The 21,130-nt window shown below is 44.4% G+C and overlaps 1 protein-coding gene across 1 annotated transcript in view; it reads left to right on the top strand.

Annotated features, from left to right (window-relative positions):
- Window positions 1-20,853, top strand: part of SORD (sorbitol dehydrogenase) — a 32,100-nt gene extending 11,247 nt beyond the window's left edge. The window contains exons 3-9 of the mRNA XM_054565471.1: window positions 2,058-2,222; window positions 6,112-6,271; window positions 9,864-9,982; window positions 14,256-14,321; window positions 15,274-15,449; window positions 18,469-18,590; window positions 19,362-20,853. Of these exons, the coding sequence (XP_054421446.1) occupies window positions 2,058-2,222; window positions 6,112-6,271; window positions 9,864-9,982; window positions 14,256-14,321; window positions 15,274-15,449; window positions 18,469-18,590; window positions 19,362-19,527 (974 nt within the window). The 3' untranslated portion in view covers window positions 19,528-20,853. The remainder of the gene's footprint in view (window positions 1-2,057; window positions 2,223-6,111; window positions 6,272-9,863; window positions 9,983-14,255; window positions 14,322-15,273; window positions 15,450-18,468; window positions 18,591-19,361) is intronic.
- The last annotated feature ends 277 nt before the right edge of the window (window positions 20,854-21,130 follow it).

Raw genomic sequence — 21,130 nt, 5'->3', positions numbered from 1 at the left:
AGAGTGTCTACAGGTAGCTCATCTCACACTCAGCCAGCCAGGTCCCCTTTCTGTCCGTGATAATTTGGGATGTGCTGCCCACCTTAACTCAACTATAGCTTCCATGTGAACATCAGACTGAAGGTAGCTTTCCTGGAGCCTCCAGGCCTTTGCTACTGAAAGGTCAGTTGAGTTATTGATTTACAGTGATAAGAATACAGACAAGAGCCGTTTCTATCAGTATTTAGTGACTCATGTATAGTTAGGGCTTTAGTGTTTTTATTGAGATACCATTTTTAGAATAGTGAAAGAGACAGCTCACTGTGTCCTGAAAAGTTGGTGTTGATTCTAGAGGTGGCCAAACAAGGGCTATCTTGGACTCAAAGGGTCTTGGTACTGCTTGCCTGTGTGTCAGCTTGGCTAGGTGTGGTGCCCAGTTGTTTGGCCAATTGCTAGATGTGGCTTGTGCCTTGCTGTCCTTGAATTAGAGGGGGAAACAATGGTACATTTCAGCTAGAGTTTTAGCAAGTCGAATTTAACTTATTACAAATTGGCAACTTCAACAGAGGAAACTTTGAGATAATTTTCTTAACTCAAATGACTTTTCCCTATCTTGGATCTCAGAATTCACTATGTCATTTCTTACAATGTTCACCAAAACTAAAGATGGAGAAAATTCTACAGAACCACACCTGGTGGACTGCCCATGGTTTGTGTCAAGGAAAGTGTAAGACACCTGAATGCATAGAACAGTTTGAGGTGTCTTTGTTTTTCTCAGGAAGATACTTGTAACATGGTCATCTCAGTCAGACTAGGCCAGTAATCCTTTAGGATTTATTTCAGCAAAGGGGCTCAGTGGCATCATTATCTTAAACTTGGAAAACTCACAAAAACAACACCACCAAATGTCAAAATATTCAAACCTGTGAAAGTTGAAATGCCAGTTGAAATATGTGAGCAGTTTAAATTGACACTACGCTTTTAAACAAAACAACAAGCATGAAAACATAGCCTGATAGCTCACAAAGTACTGCCAAGCCTAACTTCTGCCAGCTTCCCTTTCATGAGTAGATAAGAATCAGGCATAGCATATTAACAGTTATATCCTAGAAACCAGTTTTTTTCTCTTATATGGTTGATATATTTCTTCCTACTAATAATTTCTTGTTTATGCCGTGTATTAGTCAGCGTTCTCCAGAGAAACAGAACCGAGAGAGATTTATCATACATATATATAGATGGCAGTGGGAGATTTATTTTTAAGAATTGGCTCACAGGATTGTGGGAGCTGGCAAGTCTGAAATTTGTAGGGCTGACCAGCAGTTTGGGAATTCAGGTAAAATGGATGACACAGTCTTGAGAAGCACTTAAGATTTATTCTCTTAGCAATTCTCAAATATACACAGGATTATTAATTGTAGCCACCATAATGTACATTAAATCCTCATGACTTACTTTAAAACTGGAAGTTTGTGCCTTTTGGCCCTCTGCACCCATTTCATCTATCCCCTGCCCCCTGCCCCTGGCAACCACCAATCTGTTCTCTGTATCTGTGAGCTTGCTTTTTTCTTTTTGTTGTTTCTGTTTATTTAGATTCCACATATAAGTAAGATCATACAGTATTTGTCTTTCTCTGTCTGACTTATTTCACTAAGCATAATACTCTCAAGGTCCATCCATGTTGGAAGATTTCTCTTTTTTTATGGCTGAATAATATTTTGTTGTGTATATATACTACATTTCCTTTATCCATTGATGGACATTTAGGTTGTTTTCATATCTTAAACATTAATCATGCCTGGAAAATACCTTCACAGCACCATCTAGTGATTAACCAAACAACTGGGCACACAGCCAAGTTGGCACATAGCATTAACCCTCGCATGCAGTTATTTTGCTCTGTGGAAGCTTTCTTGCCTTGCAAGATTCAATTTATCTTGTTTTCCTCTGTGGTCTAAACTTTGTATCTGGCCTTTGAAACCAAGGCCTCTCCTTCGTCCAGAGGAGCATGGCCAGGGTGCCTCAGGGTGATACAGGGGTCATTCCCTCCTTCATTTGTTTCTCCTTTTTCTTATCAGAGGTGCTGCTGAGGATGCATTCCGTTGGGATCTGTGGCTCAGATGTCCACTACTGGCAGCATGGTCGAATTGGAGATTTTATTGTGAAAAAGCCAATGGTGCTGGGCCATGAAGCTTCAGGAACAGTCGTAAAAGTGGGATCATTGGTAACACACCTACAACCAGGTCAGCAAAGCCCTTCAGCTAATGGATCAACTTATTCATTCAACATCAATATTTGTGCATGCTTTTTCAGGGCTGAGCTCTCTGCTGAACCCTGGGGATGCAAGAGACAAGACAGTCTCAGGTCCGAAAGACATGGATGTTACTTTTCACAGTGGGAGACAGAGCTGGGACACACAGGCAGTTACTTATGTAAAATTGTGTTGAGGGCAGCAGAGAAGAATACAGGGTGCAATCGGTGTGTTCTACTCAGACTGCTGGCTTGTCTGAGGAAGGGATAAGTAAGCCAACACCTGCAGGATAGTACCCAATAAGCCAGGAGAAGGAGTAGGGAAAACGTTCCAGGCCCAGGAACCACAAACTGCTTCCACATACTAACAACCAGGGCCTTCGATACAGTCTTTGGTTTTATTGGATGACCAGGAAATCACCAGCATGTTCCTAGATTTGCTTAATTCATTCCCTCAGAGGGAGGAATGCTCAGCTGTGGCAGACTGTGATATGTTCCCCAACACAGGGAATTAAATCCAAGCTGTTCCGGCATAGTTAGCCTTTGGCTTTAACCTTACTTTGCTTATGAGGCCACTGTACAGCCTGGAGATGATGTCAGATTATTGGGAGGAGGGAGGAGGTTGGTAGAGGGTGCCAGCCTGTGTTAGAAGGCTTTCCAAGCCCAGTTGTATGGGGAGGGATCAACCAGCTCGGAAGGAGCTAGACGTGTGTCTCATTTAGGAATGTTAAGTGAGTCTCTACATCAGCAGTCAAGTTGAGAAAGCCCCTGAGGCTTTGCAGGTTTCTTCTGAAGTGGAAGGTTCATAGCTTCCAACAGCCACTGATTGGTTATTAGTTGTGAGAGGAGGTCTCTAAATATATGTCATAACAAGGAGTGGGGTTCTCTAAATTTAAGTTATAACAGGTGCTTAGTCAGCATCGACAAATGGTCCGGCCTGAGCCAGGTGCTTTGAGGGATGTAGAAAGTGGAGATGATAAGATCCATGGATGCTTCAATCTAGTTGGGGAGACCATATGTCAGGATGTATAGGCAAATACTAACACTTAGAGAACAAGACCATAGGGTGAAATCAGTAAAGAATAGGCTCTAGAAGTTCAAAGAAAGGACATTTGTCATGGGTGGAGGTGTGTGAGGAAGGTTTGTGAAGGAAATTAGGTGTTTGAGGTAGACATTTAACAATAATACTTATAAGAAGAAGTGGGCAGATAACATTTATTGCTCTACTATTGTTAATCTCCATGTTAAATTCACGTAAAATTACTTACTTCGTTCTTGCAGCTATGCATTCATTATTCTCATTAATGTGTGAAGAAAATGAAGCATGGCAATTGCCCAGGGTCACACACTAGTTAGTGTTAGAGCTAGAGCGCCTGCCTTGGTCCTTCTGACTCTGGAGCAAGTGCTCAGAACCATTGAACTGCCCAGCATGTAGAGACTTGAAAGATTTTGTATTTGAGTTAGTGAAGAGATCAGAAGCTAATATTCCAATTAAAAGGAATAGAATAATAAAATTACAGATGTAAGAGTTACATATCTGGGTTGTTACTAAGTCTATCCTACTCAGAAGAGAGGTCTGTCTTAGGGAGATAGTGAAAATGATAAAATTGCATAATCTGTATGAAAAAATCTTTCTTTAAAAAGCACCATACACTGACCCTGGGAGGGTAGCTCAGTTGGTTGATCGTTGTCCCAATACACCAAGTTTGCATATTGGGATGATTCCAATATGTCCCAGTATGTCCAAGGTTCGATCCTGGGTCAAGGCACATAAAATTAACCAATGAGTGCATAAATAGGTGGAAAAACAAATCAATGTCTCTCAGTCTCCCTTATTCTCTATCTCTAAAAACCAATCAATAAAAAAGCACCTATATCTGAGTTATTATAATATTATTATGATATAATAATAATTAGAAGACAAAGATGAATAATATAAACTCCACATAATTATGGAGGATCTTGAATGCTCATTTGAAGAATTCATTGCCAGTTCTAGAAGCTGCAGAGAAAGCTGGTCGGATAGTAGTTGCAGGGATTTCTGTGGGTTCTTTATTTTTAAAATACAAAATTTTACTCCAGTGTTTCATTTGCTAACTTTGACTTAAAGCTCTAATCAACTAATCTAGAAAGAGGAAAACCAGTCATTGAGTAGTTCTTGATATACTTGTTTATAAAATTTAAACAAATATTAAAGAATCAATACATCTAAGACATGGAAGAATTCCTAATTTACATGCGATCTGGCCATCTATTTTATTGTTTAAATGTCTTCTACAATAATATCAGCTAGATAATTATAATAAAGACAAATATAATAAAAATAGTTGATGCTACTATATATTGCTACTACTACTATCGCCATCACCGCCACTTCATTTTTTTTTCAAGTCAGAAAGTTTGTTTAGAAAGTCACAGAGGTACAGTAGAAGTGAGCAGTAGAAGAAATGGGTTGAAGAAACAAGTTACAGAGGCAAAATAAGGGCCCTTCAGGCTTAGGAGAAAGAAAGGTAAAGGTCACAAGCCTGGGTGGTTGGGGGATAGAAGAGGGGGTGGGGAAAGGCACTGGCGGACTCCCACGAGGGAGAGCCACCTCCCCACCGCTGTCTTAATGAGCACTAGCCACATATGAGGACTTTGCACTCTTCTATAGGCACTTTTAACACAAAAGGCATAAAAAATAGCCTAATGGTTCTCTGCTTAGTAAACAGCAGACCTCCCAGGGTTCTTCTGTGGCCACTAACAACACATTTCTCAGGCTCAGGAGGGCCCTAGTGCCTTTGGCACACCCCTCTGGGGGCTGGGGTGGAGACTGACTGGGAAGAAACAGGAAGGAATGAAATTTCCAAGATAGTGGTAGTGTTCTGTATTTTGACAGGGGTTTACACCACACAGGTGAATGCATCTATCAAAATTCATCTAGTGATCCACGTAATATCTGAGCATTTCATTAAAAAGACAAAAAAACTTTACCTTAAAAAAGAACCATAAACAAGTATTAAACTCTAGTTAATGCTATACTGGCTGAAGTATTTAAGGGTGAACTCTACTAATGCCTGCAATCTTTGAAATGCATCAGAAAAGAAGATGGATTGATGGATAGAAGAGAGATGGATAGATGGGATGGATAGATGAATATGTGGTAAAGTGAATGGTGCTAAATGGTAATTGAAGAATCTAGGTGAGGGATATCTGGGTGTCAACTGCACAGTTTTTTCAGCTGTGCTGTGTGTTTGAAAATTTTCCTAATAAGGGAAAAAAAGAGGAATTCTAAGGCAGAGTTTCTAAGCAGACCCAGTGAGACAGAGTGAGTACATAGAGCTGGCTGTTCACAGGCCTGAATGTTACTCTCCTCTGTGCCAGAGTCGAGGGTCATTTGCCTTAATGGTTGGGCTAACCAGGAATCAATGGTATTGCCTAAACACAGCCAGGCTATATGGCTTTCATAAAGGCCTTGCCCAATGTTTTCAAAACAGGTAAAGAAAAAAATGTCTGCAAACTCCACATACTAGTTACCTCTTTTGCAGCAGTTTGAGATGAGAACTGGAGCTGGCTGGCCTTAGAGACGGGACTGACTCTGTGTTTTCCAAGCTGGGAGGTGGCTGTGGAGCTGGAGGGGCCAGTTGGTTTGGTCCATGAGTTGGTAAAAGGGCAGGCCAAACCAGTTTGTGAAGAAGTGGGCTGCTCGTTCTCTCGAAAAGTGTGCCTGTGCTTTGTCTGTGTTTCCTCTGGAAGCACTAATGGGCTGGGCTTGTTTAGGATACCCTGGGTTCCCAGGGAGGAGGTCGACTCATTTGGCCAGATTCCCTTGCTGGTACCTACCTGCCTATGAGCCTGTGTCCCTTCACAGCATCTCTGTGTCTTCCTGTGTTTTCGTCTCAGGTGATCGTGTTGCCATCGAGCCTGGTGCTCCCAGAGAAACCGATGAATTCTGCAAGATTGGCAGATACAACCTGTCACCATCCATCTTCTTCTGTGCCACGCCCCCGGATAATGGGAACCTCTGCAGGTTCTACAAGCACAACGCCAACTTCTGCTACAAGTTAGTGCCCAGCCCAGCCTTGCCACCTGGGACCTCTGCCTGCTTTTTGTTTGGTGTTCTTTCCTTTAGTTTCCTGCAGTGACTTCTTAGTTCCTTTTAGCTCATAGTTCCAGACAGGAGGCATCCCCACGGTGGGTGTGCCATTCTTAGTGGGTGGAGGGAGGGTAGCCTGAGCAGGGCTGAGACTAACTCACAGTGCTTGGTTTTAGTCTTTCAGTCTAACTTTCCCTCACCAAGAACAGCAATAGGAATATTGTTCCTAAACTCGCTCACTCCTTTCCGGCCATCCTGGTGAAAACTTGTGGTTCACTTTCCCTTACTGGTTTCCACCGCAGCTACAAGAAAGAGAACTTTTAACAACAATGACCTTGATGATAACAACAAACAATAGCAGCAACAATTGGGGTTTTCTGAGGAAGCGAGGAGCCAGTGTATACTGTGGGACCCTGGATCCACTCCTTCCTAGCGAGTAACTTTGGGGAAATGACTTAACATTCCTCTACTGCAGTCTTATTTAATCACCAGGCGATTAAATAAGGCAATACATGTAAAGTCACAATTATTATTACTGTGTGCCTGGCCCGCATGCTAGTAAGTGCTTTACATGCTTTATCTTATTTTACCTCCATAAGAATAATGATAAGGTGGGCACCAGTAGTTCAGTTTAGTGAAAGCGTTAGCAGAGGCAGGAGGAAGCTCATAGACTCGAGCACAGAGCAGAGCCAGGAGTCAAGCTGTGATTCCTGAGCTCCTGCCCTGTGCTTACTTCAGGACCCCAACATTCCAAATGGTTCTGGGGTGAGAAGCTGTGTCTGGCAGAAGCAAACTGCTGCACCTTCTACAAGGCCCCCAGTCCATGGAGCTCTGCAGTGTTGATATGTCACTTTCCTTCTGATTCCTCCCACCCCAGCCTGGCCTCCAGCAGTGGCTCTGTCGGCCAGGAAGGGGCCTGTCCGATGGAGGCCAGAAGATGCTAATCACAGGGCTAGTCTGGCAGATCTGAGTTTTCTAGTGCCCCCTGGAAGCCTTGAGGGAAGTCACAGGCTGGGGACCTCATGATGAGTTTAAGTCCACACCCAAAGCTGCCCTAGAAAAAGATAGGTTGCGTGGGCAGGGTTCACCTTTCAGCAAGTGGTTCCTGAACCACCCCACCTTTCCCAGGCCTTTTCCACCTCAAGGTGCCAACAAGGTTTTTATGGATGGCAGAAAAGCAAAGTGTGAGAGCTTGACACTTAAACACTGGTTTCTGCCATTTGCCAACTGCACAACCCTGAGCAAGTTACTTAAACTTTGCTACCTCGACATCCTTGCCTATAAAATGGAGATGATAAGAGCACTGATGTAATGAAATGCATAGAATTATTGACAAGATTCAATGAGGAAAGCCATATCAAGCACTCAGCTGGAGTCCTGGCACATAGGAGGTGCTCAATAAATGGTGCCATCTTGCTGAAGCCCTGGCCTTGTGTCTGTGGGGGGGATGGTACAGCATTAGCCCTGAAAGTCTTGGGCTGGGGAGGGAGAGGGGTGGTTGGTAGGGAATAGTGGGGGGTGGGCTGTTCTGGCTGGAAGAGGTGATGGAAGGACTGAGAAGGACCTCCAGGGGACATGCCACCCCTACCCCTCCTCTCCTCCTAGGGTACTTTCTGTCCGTGTCCCGAGGCCAACCCTGAGCCAAGCTCTCCTCTCTGGTTTGTGTTTGTGAGGATTTCTTCACTTCCGGTCTCCCATTTATTTATTTATTTTATTTTTTATTTTTCTTAACATTGTAGAGGAACAAGGGGAGGGGAAATGACCAATCTCTTTATTTTTCTCCCCACCTTATTTTTGTTTTATCTTCCTCCTTGGCTTCTCAGTCATTCTTTAACCCTTTTGCCTGTTCCCTGAAGGCTATTGTGAAAACCACCAAGTTGCCTTGTCATTCTCTGGTGTTTATAAAGTCATGGAAGATTAGGGCTGGGAAAACAGAGTCCTCTCATCGCCTCTACCCTCAACCCTCAGTGAACAAGGTTGGGGAAGGAGGACCCAGTAACTCTCCCAAGGTCAGGGGCAGAGGGGCTGGGCCCCAGGATTCCTCCCACCCCTGCCTGGTGCTTCTGCCTCCGGGCTGCTGGCTCTGGCTTCTTCCTTGATAAGGCCTGTGTGATCTGCCTAATCAGTAGAATAAACTCCCAGGTAATAATCCTCTCTTAGCACAATCGCTTTTCTTTTCGGTGTTCTCATTCCAAGGGGAAATCAGAGAGAAGGGGAGAGGAGCACACAGTTCCTGACCAAAAGCCACGCTCAGCCTAGAGCCAGCACAAGCTTAGGGGAGGCTCAAATGGGAAGGGGCAGATGTGTCCGAGAGGGGTGGTTGGGAGGTGCCTGAGAGTTTGGGAGTCTTCATTATTTAATTTCAAACTTTTTTTTCATATGGAGTTGGTGGGGTGGGTAGAAGGAGTGATGAAAGCAATCAGAGCCAGAGGACAGACTGGAGCCAGGAAATACTGTGAGAGAAGCAGAGAGGAGGGGCGAAGGGAAGGGTGCTTGGTGGCAGCCAGGCCACTTGCAGGCCTTGTTATTTATTCTTTGGGGAGTGTGAATAGTGACAGAAGGATCACGGGGATGAGCACATGGTTTGGCTGTCCCCCTGATTTCTTTTTGGAACTTTTTCATGTGGAGGTTTTGGGGCATGGGATAAATAAATACCAGCCAGTTAAGAACTAGCAGAAATTAGATGTTAACTATAGAGCTGCTGGTACCAAGAGGCAGCTGATGTGGTACAGGCAGGGAATCAGGAGACCTGGGTTCACATCTTGCTTTTCCACTCACTAGCATTGTAACCTTGGGCGAGTCTCAGAGTGTCCTTGAGCTGCAGTTTCCTCTTCTGCAGAATAAAGGTAAAAATAAAGCCTGCTCTTCCCACCTGACAAGGTCATGGTGAGGATTAAATGAGATAATGGGTGAGAAAGCTCTCTAATCTGCAAAGCCTTATGCAAATGTTTGCTGTCATCATCAGTAGGATTGTTGAAAGTATCAAGATACCAGTGGACTAGGGATTGAAAACCAAGGACCCAGGGGTGAAGGTGACACAGCATTTCATCAGCTGTGTGTAAAACCGGCTCTCTTCCCCTCTGAACCAGTGCCGGGAGAGCCTGGCGGTGGCTGCCGTTAGGGGCGGCTCCTCTGGAACAGGCTGTAGGGGAAACAATGAACAGAATGACGCCAGCTTCTAAGTCACTGTTTTGCTAAGTTGCTGATAGTCGGGATCATTTGCTAAAGGGACACCAGAAAGGCTCTCAGTTTGAGAAAACAGATGAGATGGTTGGAATGTGACTTCTATATATCTGGCTTCAAATTCAAATCCTTTGAGCCCCTCACTAGTTTTGAAACTTTAGAGCAAGTTATTTAATCCTCCAAGCTTCAGTTTTCTCATCTGTAAAATAAGAATAATAGTACCTACCACAGAACTGTTCTGAGGATTAATATGAGTGAATTTATGTAAAGTGCTTAGCATATTGCCCAGCACATAAATAAATGCTCAAAAAATATTAACTATTGTTATTGTGAACCCAGAGGAATAACTGAGTGTGTTGAATGGCTGCCTCCCCAGGCTTCCTGACAATGTCACCTTTGAGGAAGGGGCCCTGATTGAGCCACTGTCTGTGGGGATCCATGCCTGCCGACGAGGTGGAGTCACCCTGGGAAACAAGGTCCTTGTGTGTGGAGCTGGTAAGAAACAGACAATATCCTGGTATATGAATTTATTAAAGGGGAATGTGGAGTCCCCTCTGCCCATCTCATTTCCCCTCCAAAGGCTGAAATTGGTCCTAGGATCTTTCCAGGTAGGAGAGGATTCCAGTGTCCCATTCTCTCAGTGACCGGCACTTTGCTAAATTAGTATCCGCAGAAATCATATTATTTCGTAGGCAACATAACCCTTTTATTCGTTTAAAGAATGCAACCTGGGATTATTTTCCAACTCTTGACAGGAAACGAGAGGAATATTTTTAATAGTAAGGGGAAGAGCAGCTTTTGGAACTTCCAAATCATATCAGAGAAGTGGCCTTCCCGTCCCACCCAGGAATGTGGTTGGTCCTGCTCACTGCCAGTTAGAGGGATTGAGTCTGGCCCACCTTGAGCCAGCCCTCTGCCTGCGCTGGGAAGCTGCCTTCGCTCCTCCACCTGAACGAACCCTAGCAGCCTCAGACTGAATCATTCTAGACTTCTAACTGTTGGGGACTCAGACAATGTGCTCACGCTCTTTGTGAGTGTGATCTGGTGCTCCTCATCTGCTTGTGGGTTTTTGTTTTGTTTTTGTATCATTGACATATAACATTAGTTTTCCGCATACAATCTAATTATTTGATATTTGTATATACAGGTGACTCATGAACAATGCTGGGGTTAGGGGCACCCACCTCCTGCACAGTCGAAAATCTACTTTTGACTCCCCAGAAACTTTACTAAAAGCCTATTGTTGACTAGAAGACTCATCAATAACAAACAATTGCTTAACACATATTTTGTATGTTATGGATTACATACTGTATTCTTACAATAAATTAAGCTAGAAAAAATTTTATTAAGGAAATTGTAAAGAAGAAAAAATACATTTGTAGTACTGTATGTGTTTATTGGGGAAAAAAATCCACATATAAGGGGACCTGTGTGGTTCAAATCCTTGTTGTTCAAAGGTCAAGTATTGCAAAATGACTACCACACTAAATCTAGTTAACATCTATCACTATACAGAGTTACAAAGTTTCTTATTCTTGGGATGAGAACTTTAAAGATTTACTCTCTTAACAACTTTCAAATATGCAATACAGTATTATTACTATAGTCACTATGCTGAACATTATGTCTGCATGACTTATTTACTTTATTACTGAAAGTCTGTACCTTTCGACTCCCTTTACCCATTTCACTCACTCTCTACCCTCTTCGTCTGGCAACACACCTGTTCTCTGTTTCTATGAGGTTTTTTTATTTGTTTGTTTTAGATGCCAAGTATAAGTGAAATCATATGGTGTTTGTCTTTCTCTGTCTGGCTTATTTTACCTAGTATAATGCCCTTAAAAATCCATCCATGTTGTCACAAAAAACAAGATTTTCTTCCTTTTATGGCTGAATAATATTTCATTCTATATATGCACCCCATCTTTATACATTCATCCATCAATAGACATTTAAGTTGTTTCAGTTATCTTGACTATTGTAAATAATGCTGCAGTGAACATGGGGGTACATATATCTTTTTCAGTTAGTGTTTTCATTTTCTTCAGATAAATACTCAGAAGTAGAATTGTTTAATCATTTAATAGTTGTGTTTTAAAGTTTTTGAGGAACCTTTGTTACTGGAGAGACCTGAGTGAGGGAGCCCCCCCTTTAGTTCTTGTCTCAATCACAAAAGATGAATTCAGGTGAGAGACAGTGTGTATAGTGGAAATGAAATAGTAAGTTTATTTATGAAGTACACTTGAGCATGAAGCTGCAAGTGGGTACCTTGCTAGTCTGAGTGACCTGCCTACTGGGGCTTTAGGGGTTTTATGCTTGTAGCCAGTCTCCAGCCTCCCCCTCCTCCTCCCTTCTCCAGACCTTGGGATTAACATACAGTTTCAAAGGCTTTCTTTCCCAGACAGTGGAAAGAATACATACAATTTTAAAGGCTCCCCTCCTCCTGCACTTATTATGATCTTTCGTATGAACACGTGGCAGTCTTATGTGACTGGGCTCAGACTGCTGAATTAATGGGTCAGACATGGCTCCCTCTCCCTTTCTGCCTTGGTTTGCTATCTATTCTGCCGAACATCTTCATACTGTTTTCCACTGGGGCTGCACCAATTTATATTCCCACCAACAGCGTAAGAAGGTTTCCCTTTCTCCGTATCTTCCCAACACTTGCTATTCCCTTTTCTCCACATCTTCCCAACACTTGCTCTTTGATAACAGCCATTCTAAAAGGTGTGAGATGATATCCCATTGTAGTTTTGATTGGCATTTCCCTGATAATTAGTGATGTTAAACACCTTGTCTATGTACCTGTTGGCTATCTGTTTGTCTTCTTTGGAAAAATGTTTATTCAGATCCTCTGCCTCCTTTTATAATCGAGTTGATGATGATGATGATGCTGCTGCTATTGAACTGTACAAGTTCTTTATATATTTTAGATATTAACCCCTTAATTAATATATGATTTGCAAATATTTTCTTCTATTTGGTAGGTGCCCTTTTCATTTTGTTGATGATTTCCTTTGCTGTGCAGAAACTTTTTAGTTTGATATCATCCTATCTGTTTATTTTTGCTTTTATTGCCTTTGCTTTTGGTGTCGAATCCTAAAATTCTTTGCCAAGACTGATGTCAAGAAGCTTACTACCTATGTTTTCTTCTAAGAGTTTGATAGTTTCAGGTCTTATGCTCAAGACTTTAGTTAGCCCTGGCTGGTATGGCTCAGTGGATTGAGCACCAGCCTGTGAAACAAAGGGTTTCTGGTTTGATTCCCAGTCAGGGCACATGCGTGGGTTGTGGGCCAGATCCCCACTAGAGGGCGTGTGAGAGGCAACCACACATTGAGGTTTCTCTCCCTCTCTCCCTCCCTACGCCTCTGTCAATAAATAAATAAATAAATAAATAACTTTAATCCATTTTGAGTTAATCTTCATACACTCTTTTAAAATTGATTTGAGAGAGAGAGAGAGAAACATCGATTTACTTACTTACTATTGCTTGCTTCTTGTATGTGCCCTGACCAGAGATCGAACCCACAATCCTGGTGTATCAAGACAATGCTCTAATCAACTGAGATACGCAGCCGGGGTAATCCTATATTTTTGTGACTGACTTTTCTTTTGGCAGAGCCAAATAAGGGACCATGGGGCTTCCTAAGTAGGTTGATGGGTATAGAACAGACTTGCTTCAATGAGCCAGCACTGTTGAATTCAGATGACAGATTTTTTAAAAATATATATATATAAGCAATACCTTTTTGCCATAGAAGAAAAGATAAGTCATACACACCACATATGTGCACACGGAAATTCACCCACAGCCCCATCAGCCTGAGAGAATCACTGTTAACATTTTGGTGTAGAACCTTACTTTTCTTTCTTTCCTTCTTTGTTTGTTTGTTTGTTTCTTTCTTTCTTTCTTTCTCTCTCTCTCTTTAATGAGATCATGTTGAATACGCTTCTTTTTTACTTTTAAAAAAATATATTGTGAACATTTTTTTCATGTCAGTAGAGAAAAGAGTTATGACATAATTTCTAATAACTGTGTGGTATCCCACAGTAGTTTATTTAACTAATCCCTTTGGTTGGTCATTTCAGGTATTTTCCATTGTTTTACTTTCTAGGGTAACTCACAAAACTATTTTCAAGGGGAGTGTTCAAAAAGAAAATCCCCAAAGATTTTCTGAATAGCCTTATTTTGTGGGTCTGATCTTTGTGTTAAGACCACATATCACTAGCAGGTATATACAGCAGGGAAGCAGGTGGTCTCCAGGTTGATTCTTAGTCACCTGAACATCCTGGGGATGCCTGAGCAGCTGCCCCAACCAGAGAGCCAGCTGACTTAAGGACAGTCCAGGGTTGTTCTCGGCGGACACCTATAAATAATATGTCTTTCCTTGGGGAGGTGCGATGGGTCAAACAAGAAACAAGGGGCAAAGAGAGACCTTCTGAGATGACTTCTCCTCTGATAAAATGTTTTCTTGAGTCCTCTGGTTCTTTAACATTATCCTCCAGCAGGGCCCAAGAGTAAGTGGAAAATTTATAGCTCTGTCTTAGGAGAGAATCAAACAGGACCCAGCCCTATGAACAAATTTTATATAGAAAACAATTCCTCATGCATTCAACAAACAGTGGTTAAGTTCTCATTTTGTGTCAGGCTCTGGGATAGATCCTAGAGGTATACAATAGAGATGGTTCTTGTTTATAGTCTAGACGGGCGGAAGAACTGATGTTTCATATTTCACAAATGTCTCCCATTTCCTTCTTTATTCAGGGCCAATTGGACTGGTCAATTTGCTTGTGGCCAAGGCAATGGGTGCGGCTCAAGTGGTGGTGACTGGTAAAGTTTTTTTTCTTTTTAAACAGCTGTGCCCATAGTTTAAGGCAGAGGCATAAGACCTATTTCCTTCAGAGGTACTTTAGTACTAAAGAGGTTCCTCCTCCTTTCTCCTGGTTCCAGGGTTGAAAAGCTCACCCAGGGGATGACCAAGTCAGGGTTCAGGAAGAGACTTTGTAAAGCTGCTGGGAGAGGGTTGGCTGCTGCAGAGAAGAGGACCTGGCTCTCTCAGTGTGGACCTGAGATGCGCATACTGCCTACTTGGTCCTAACGGGAGGCTCAGCCCTTGCTTCATTTGTCTAAATCCAGGAGAAAGAGGGTGTGTGTGTGTATGTGTGTGTGTGTGCGCGCGCGCGCATGCACACATGGTATTAGTGTAAAGTATATTTATGAGAAGATGTTTGTGTACGAGATGAGCGAGAGATGAATGTTCACATGTGAGGTGAGGTTATCCAACAGCGTGTGTGGGTGTGTTTGTGGAGTGGTATAGTATATATGGCAGCACGTTGTGATCAAAGAGCGTGTGTATGTACAGGAGGCATCTGTGTGAGAATGTCTGTGTGTGTGAGGTATCTGAGAGTGTGAATATGTGTGAGACGACGTTACCTGTGAGTGCGTGGGGGTGAATGTGTAGAGTTGTGTGGTATACAGGTGTGTGTGAATGAACGGGGGAGTGGGAATGCAGAAGGGTGTTTGTGTGAGGAGACGCTATCAGAGAGAGAGTATGTGTATAGAATGTACCTGTGAAAATGTGTGTGTGTAGAAAAGAAGATATCTTTGAGGATGTGTGTGTAGATGTGTGTATGGGGCTGTGTGAATGTATAGAAAGTATGTGCACTGGGCTCTGCAATGCCACCCACTGCACCAGAGTTGCATTGCCATCAGAACCTGCACCTCCATTTTTATTTTCTCCCGAATGCTTCATCCAGTTTCTCAAACCTTTTTTCAACTTTAGATCTGTCTGCCTCTCGGTTGTCTAAAGCCAAGGAAGTTGGGGCTGACTTCGTCCTGCAGATCTCCAAGGAGAGCCCTCAGGAAATTGCCAGTAAAGTGGAAGGTCTCCTGGGGTGCAAGCCAGAAGTCACCATCGAGTGCACTGGGGCAGACACTGCCATTCAGACGGGCATCTACGTGAGTGGGATGAGGGCAGCTGAAGCTGGTGGGTGGCTCTGGGGAATCCACGCAGGATAGTGAACTGAGTAGAAGTCACTGGTCTTAGGATCAAGCTTGTCCACTAACTCGTTCTGTGGCCTGGCTCTGGCTAAATTAAGTGATCTCTTTGGATCTTTGTTTTCCTATCCCTCCAGTGGAGGTTGGCACATTTGCCTAACATTCTCACTGGGTCATTATGAGGTTTCAACAAAGTAACAGATACATACAGTCCTTGAAGATAAGTGACCCGTGCCTTTAGGATACGGTTGCTCTGATAGCAGTCACAGCTGTGATCATAAAAGTATGCTTTTGATAAAAGGATCAACAAGAGGAACAAGGAACCGTGTCTTAGTTAAGTATGGGAATTCCCTGCTGTGTTTTATTGAGGAAAACTCATCTTTGAGTCATTTATACAAAGTGGCAGCCACTAATTCAGTTAGTCACAAAGTTGAAGTAATGTTTAGTCAGTTAGCTACTGCTAATCTCATGCAGAATTAGGAACAGATAAACTGTCAATACCCGATTCATCCCTCATGGACTCACTAGTAATTTATGAAAAGATGGCAGGGAGGTGGAGAGGGGAAGTGGCATCCCCAGATCAAAGTATGAAGAAAAGAGGGGAGAAAGAATATGTTCCAGGTTCCAAGCCCAGTGCTTTATAAATGTGATGCCCAATCTGCACAGTAGCCATGAGATTAGTCATCATCTTCCACATTTTACAATGAGAGGCCCAGTGCCGGCCTTGAGCACACTACTCCGATGCCTGCACTTTTCTTACTCTGTCCACTGCTTAGGAGAGAAAGGAGGGAAGGAACAGGGAGCCAGTGGGCCACCGTGCTAGGGTGGGAGGGGCGGGACTGGGGAGTGCAGTGGTGACAGTTGCCACCGCTGGGCACCCCTGCCCGGCCTCCCAGACTGCTTCCCTGTGGCAGTTCAGGCTTCCTCCTTCCTTCTGAGTCACAGCTTGGTCATGTACAAGGGCACTTGGCACCATGCAAGACGTTCTGTGGAAAGCCGAGCGCTTGAGCTCTGTGGCATGGCCCTCGGGGCTGGCACCCTGGCAGAGCTGCCAAGATACCCATGGCATCAGGGGCAGAGTGAGTGGTTGGAGGAGCAAGGAGCAGATGGTCTCCTTGCTCCAGGCCAAAGAGAAACCAAAGCTCAGAGGGAAATGGGTGTGGTCAGTCCACATCATGTCTCGGGTACCTGTGTGCCCGGCTTTGTGCAGGGAACCTCGAGGGCTATGATAATGAGTAAGGTATGTCTGTTGTCTTCAAGTTATTGAAAGGTCAGTGACTACATTCACAGAGCAGTTGAAGACATGGCTTCTCAAGGCGAGGCTTCCCTTCTTCTTTTTTCCTGCCTGGAAAGCATCTGGGACAGCTGGCATCTCCAGCTTTAATGGTGGGGGCCCAATTCCCAGGCTACCCAAAATGGGCGAGGAGGTAAACGTGACCCACGGGCCTCACCAGGCCTGAGCCCTGCACCTCTCTTGAGTGTAGTGTGGAGCCATCATGCATGACAGGCGCTGTAGAATGCGACAGGCCATCCCGTCAGCAGGAAGGTTAGGCAGGGGCACCTTATATGGATATACCCGAGAGTCATTTTTCTGCCAGATCATGACTGAATAATGTTTGTGAGGAGAAGTGGTAACTGCTTAGGGTAGAATCGATGTCATCTCCTTGGTGCCGGGGTTACACCCACCAAACATTGGGCAAGTAGTCCAAGCCTTCCTTTGTCTGTGTTCAGCAAACTGCTGGCCTCCTGGCAGCTTGGGATGGCCAGTCTGACCGTGTTGCTCCTCAGCAGGTAGAGAGGAAATGCTGATAGGGAAACAGTTTTCCTAGAAAATTTTTCAGTTGAGTTTTCCGTGGCACACTCACAACTTTGACCACTCTCCCCTACATTTCCGGTGGAGACAGCAACATTTTCCAGCCCTTCCCCTTACCGACAGGGTTCATATACCACAGAGGTTCCCATGCCAAGCAATGAGCCACGCTCTTGCAGACGGAGCACTGTGATTGGTGCCCCCAGCAGCCCTGCTGGGGAAGCATCCTGTTCTTACACAGGAGGAAGCTGGCTGTGAGGGCCCCGTCCAGGGCCCCCCAGTTCAAAAGTGTGGATGCCAGAGTCACCCCTTTGCTGCAGGGCTCTCTCCATGGTGTATTCTTCCCCTCAGAGAGAGGGGCTGGAACAAATTGTCCATTTTTCTGCCTCCCACAACATAGAGCGCAGTGATCCCCCACAATCTCTGGTGCAGACATAACACCCAAGAGTTATGTGAAGGTTGTCAAGAGAAACTTCACTCTCTGGCCTGCTCCCGGAGGGAACTGATAAGGCAGATAGATGTTCAAGGAAGACAAAATTCATTATGAACCATACTATCGGGATGCATGTCTCTGGAACAAAGATATTTCTAAATGCCAGCTTGCATATAGAAGGAATTTTTTTAAACCACAGAATTCTAGTAGCCCTCCCCATTTGTATGGTGTTTAGTAGTTTTCTCACCAAGAGGGTGGTTCCTTAGAGGTTTTACAAAAGTCCTGTCTTGTGGAGTGGGCACTCTGGAGGAGGAACAGGTGCTGAGATGAGGAAGTAGCTGATGCCAACATCTAGTATGAATCGGTAAACCTTTGAAAAGTGCTCGGGGGCTGCTGAAAATCAGTCTTGTTTGTAGGGTAGATTCTCACTGAGGCCTGGAGAACCTTGGCTATTCAGTGGGACGTTGTGGACAGCGGAAGGTGCTCCCACTGTGCCTGGTCCTCCAGTGGTGAAATACATTATTTCAGGGTCTTTAGAGAAGACAGTATTTACTCTGCTGCTCTATGGGGTGTTGGTTGCTCTGATGAAGAGTTCAGCAGCATAGAAAGTATCACTTCCTGACATTTTTGGATACTCACCTGTTGTGATCAGGAGATACTTGTGTGACAGCAGTGTTGCTGTGAGTGGGAAGTCTGCATTTTCCTATCCTCCAGGTTTTCTTGTTCTTCCTCCTCAGGCAACTTGTCCTGGTGGGACCCTGGTGCTGGTAGGACTGAGTTCTGACATGACCACGGTGCCCCTACTGCATGCAGCCACCCGGGAACTGGATATCAAGGGCGTGTTTCGATACTGCAACACGTGAGTGTGTTGTGGGGGAGTGGGGTGGCGAGTGCCCAGCAAGACCAGGGCCGGCCTCTGGGACCAAGAGTCTCTGCCTGCTTATTCATGAGGAGCTGTCCCTGGCCACATGGATAACCATGCGACATGACAGGGGTCCAAAGAGAGGATGTAGGGAAGGCAGAAACAAGGGGCAGGATTTTGAAGCATACCCTTCGTGGGTGTCTGCCACTCCTATCGCAGGCCCTCTTTTTTCCACTTACTTAAGTGGCCCCATAGCCATTTTCCTCCTTCAAAGGAAAGAAGGAGAGAAAGGACAACAGTAAGAACTCAAGTCCCTTGGCTTCCAGCCCAGAGCCCCAGGCCCACCCTAGGAAGTGAGAAGGTCTTAATTCACCCCAGTGCACATTCTGAGGCTCCACCCGCTCCCCTCAGCCAGTTTTCCAGTCAGCTCTCTCAAGAAGAGCTGCTAAGGGGTGAAATTGGGTTATCCTGGCCTCCCAGAGGCTTGTCTGCCTTTTCACAGTGGCCTCCAGAGGCCTCCGGCCTTCATACCAGAAAAGGCTTCAGTGGCAGACATTGTAGAAGAGTCTGGGGGCATTTGGGAACAGGCTCCGTGCTCTTAAATTACGAGTCGTTAGATCATTTCTACGCTTTTTGGTCTGTAGAATTGACCTGGCAGAGCCACAGTGCTGTAAATAAATATGGCCAAGCTGGCATTGTGCTTGATACTTTGGGGGACCTGGCTCTTCCCTCCTGAAGTTTGAATGTAACCCTTGTGATCTTTTCCAGATGGCCGGTGGCGATTTCAATGCTTGCATCCAAGTCTGTGAATGTAAAATCCTTAGTGACCCATAGATTTCCTCTGGAGAAAGCTTTGGAGGCCTTTGAAGCATCCAAAAAGGGATTGGGATTGAAAGTCATGATCAAGTGCGACCCCAACAACCAGGATCCTTGATGTTAGTTGGGCTCTGCCCTCATTCCGACCCTCTCAGCATCTCGGGGCTAAATAGCTGGGCAAGGGCAGGCTTTAAACAGAAGTTTCTTTTAATTAGCAAGAACAATTAAAATGATTCATTACAAGCAGAGAGCCTTCACAGCCAAGTTGGTGCACCTTGGAAACACAACTAGGGACAGTTTTGGGGGAACTTGTAGCGAGATTGACCTGTTCATGCTGAGCAAAGTTCAGCAAGTGGAGCAGAGCTTCTCGACAGGCAGGTGAGGGAAACTCCCCTTCTTCCTGGAGTGCCTGAGTTGAATAAGGGATGAAAATCTGTTGAGTTCCTGGTTCCACTATGACTATGGCCAGGCCAGGTGGGGGATGGGGCCTGAGTTATGAAGAGACAACTTTATCAAGAAGACTTAACCTGCCCAGAAACAGATTTTCATGAAAATCTGTAGCTCGGGGTCTGAGATGAGGGGCTGTCAGCCGTTTTAGTTTAAAACACAGTGTTTCTAGATATGGGTGTTCCTTGATTTGATGGCTAAAGGAGAATAAGACACTGAGCTTCCTGTGTCTAGGGTAATTATAAAATCAAAAACAAACAAACAAGTAACATCAAAATCCCTTATGAGGTCAAAGAGCTTGCATTCCCCAGCTGTAGAAATAGGGAACTTCTCAACACTGCTTGAAGAATGCCTCTTTTTCAACCCCTGAGAATTCTGTGTAATTTATTTGCACCCTCTTAATACCCTCTACTCCACCCTTCCTTCCACTGTTCAGAGGCAGCCACTGCGTGCTTCTTTGTCACTAGGCAACCAGGAGACACACCTACCTAAGGATAGTCAGGAGGAGTCCTCGCGGGAGACCTTAAGTTAAACCTTGCCATTGATCAGCCCCAGCGGGTTTGGTCCATGCACCACAGAATAGCATCTGCTTCTAGGCCCAGACTTATGCTTGATTATTATACAACGCCATGTAACTCCGGTAACCCTAAACAGAAAACCGTTCCCCTTCTCATAGCCAGTTAAGACTCTTGGTATCATTCTGTCTGAATGGTATCTCTAAATTGTGATGTTATTTTAATTTTACTGTGTAAGGGTTGGGTCCAATCACATTATGTTGATCTGTGACTTTAAGATTATTAGTCAAGAATGAGGATGTAGTAGCTGCAACATAAGCAAGGCTGCAGGCTTTCATTCCTTCACCTCAGCCTGGCGTGGAGGGTGGCTTAGAAGAAGTTCTTGTGACCAGGGGAGGCTGTGACCAGTGCCTGGAATTCCTCAAACTGCCTTGGGTAATAAATTCTGCTTGTAGTGCCTGGCTGCCGGCGTGATTTGTGCCTCTGTTTAGGGAGGAACGGACTTGGGTGTATCATTTCACAAAGGGAAACAAAGATCCAGGATTTTGACAGTGGCACATTTTGTGCATCGAATGTCATTTCATTGACTGTTGGAAATTTATATTAATGATTCTCCAATCCTCACAGCCAGCCAAATACATATGATTATTTTACAGCTAAGGAAACAGAGAAATCAGGAGATTTGCTCAAGGTCACACACTATTCTTTCATCATCTCTGGAGGAGGGTTGGATCTTAAGACTTCTGTCTATACACAACA

This window comes from Pteronotus mesoamericanus, unplaced genomic scaffold (assembly GCF_021234165.1).
Source record: "Pteronotus mesoamericanus isolate MK-2021 breed Mesoamerican mustached bat unplaced genomic scaffold, CSHL_Meso_final contig_164, whole genome shotgun sequence".
Classification (NCBI taxonomy): Eukaryota; Metazoa; Chordata; class Mammalia; order Chiroptera; family Mormoopidae; genus Pteronotus; species Pteronotus mesoamericanus.
This window is presented reverse-complemented; position numbering and strand designations above follow the sequence as displayed.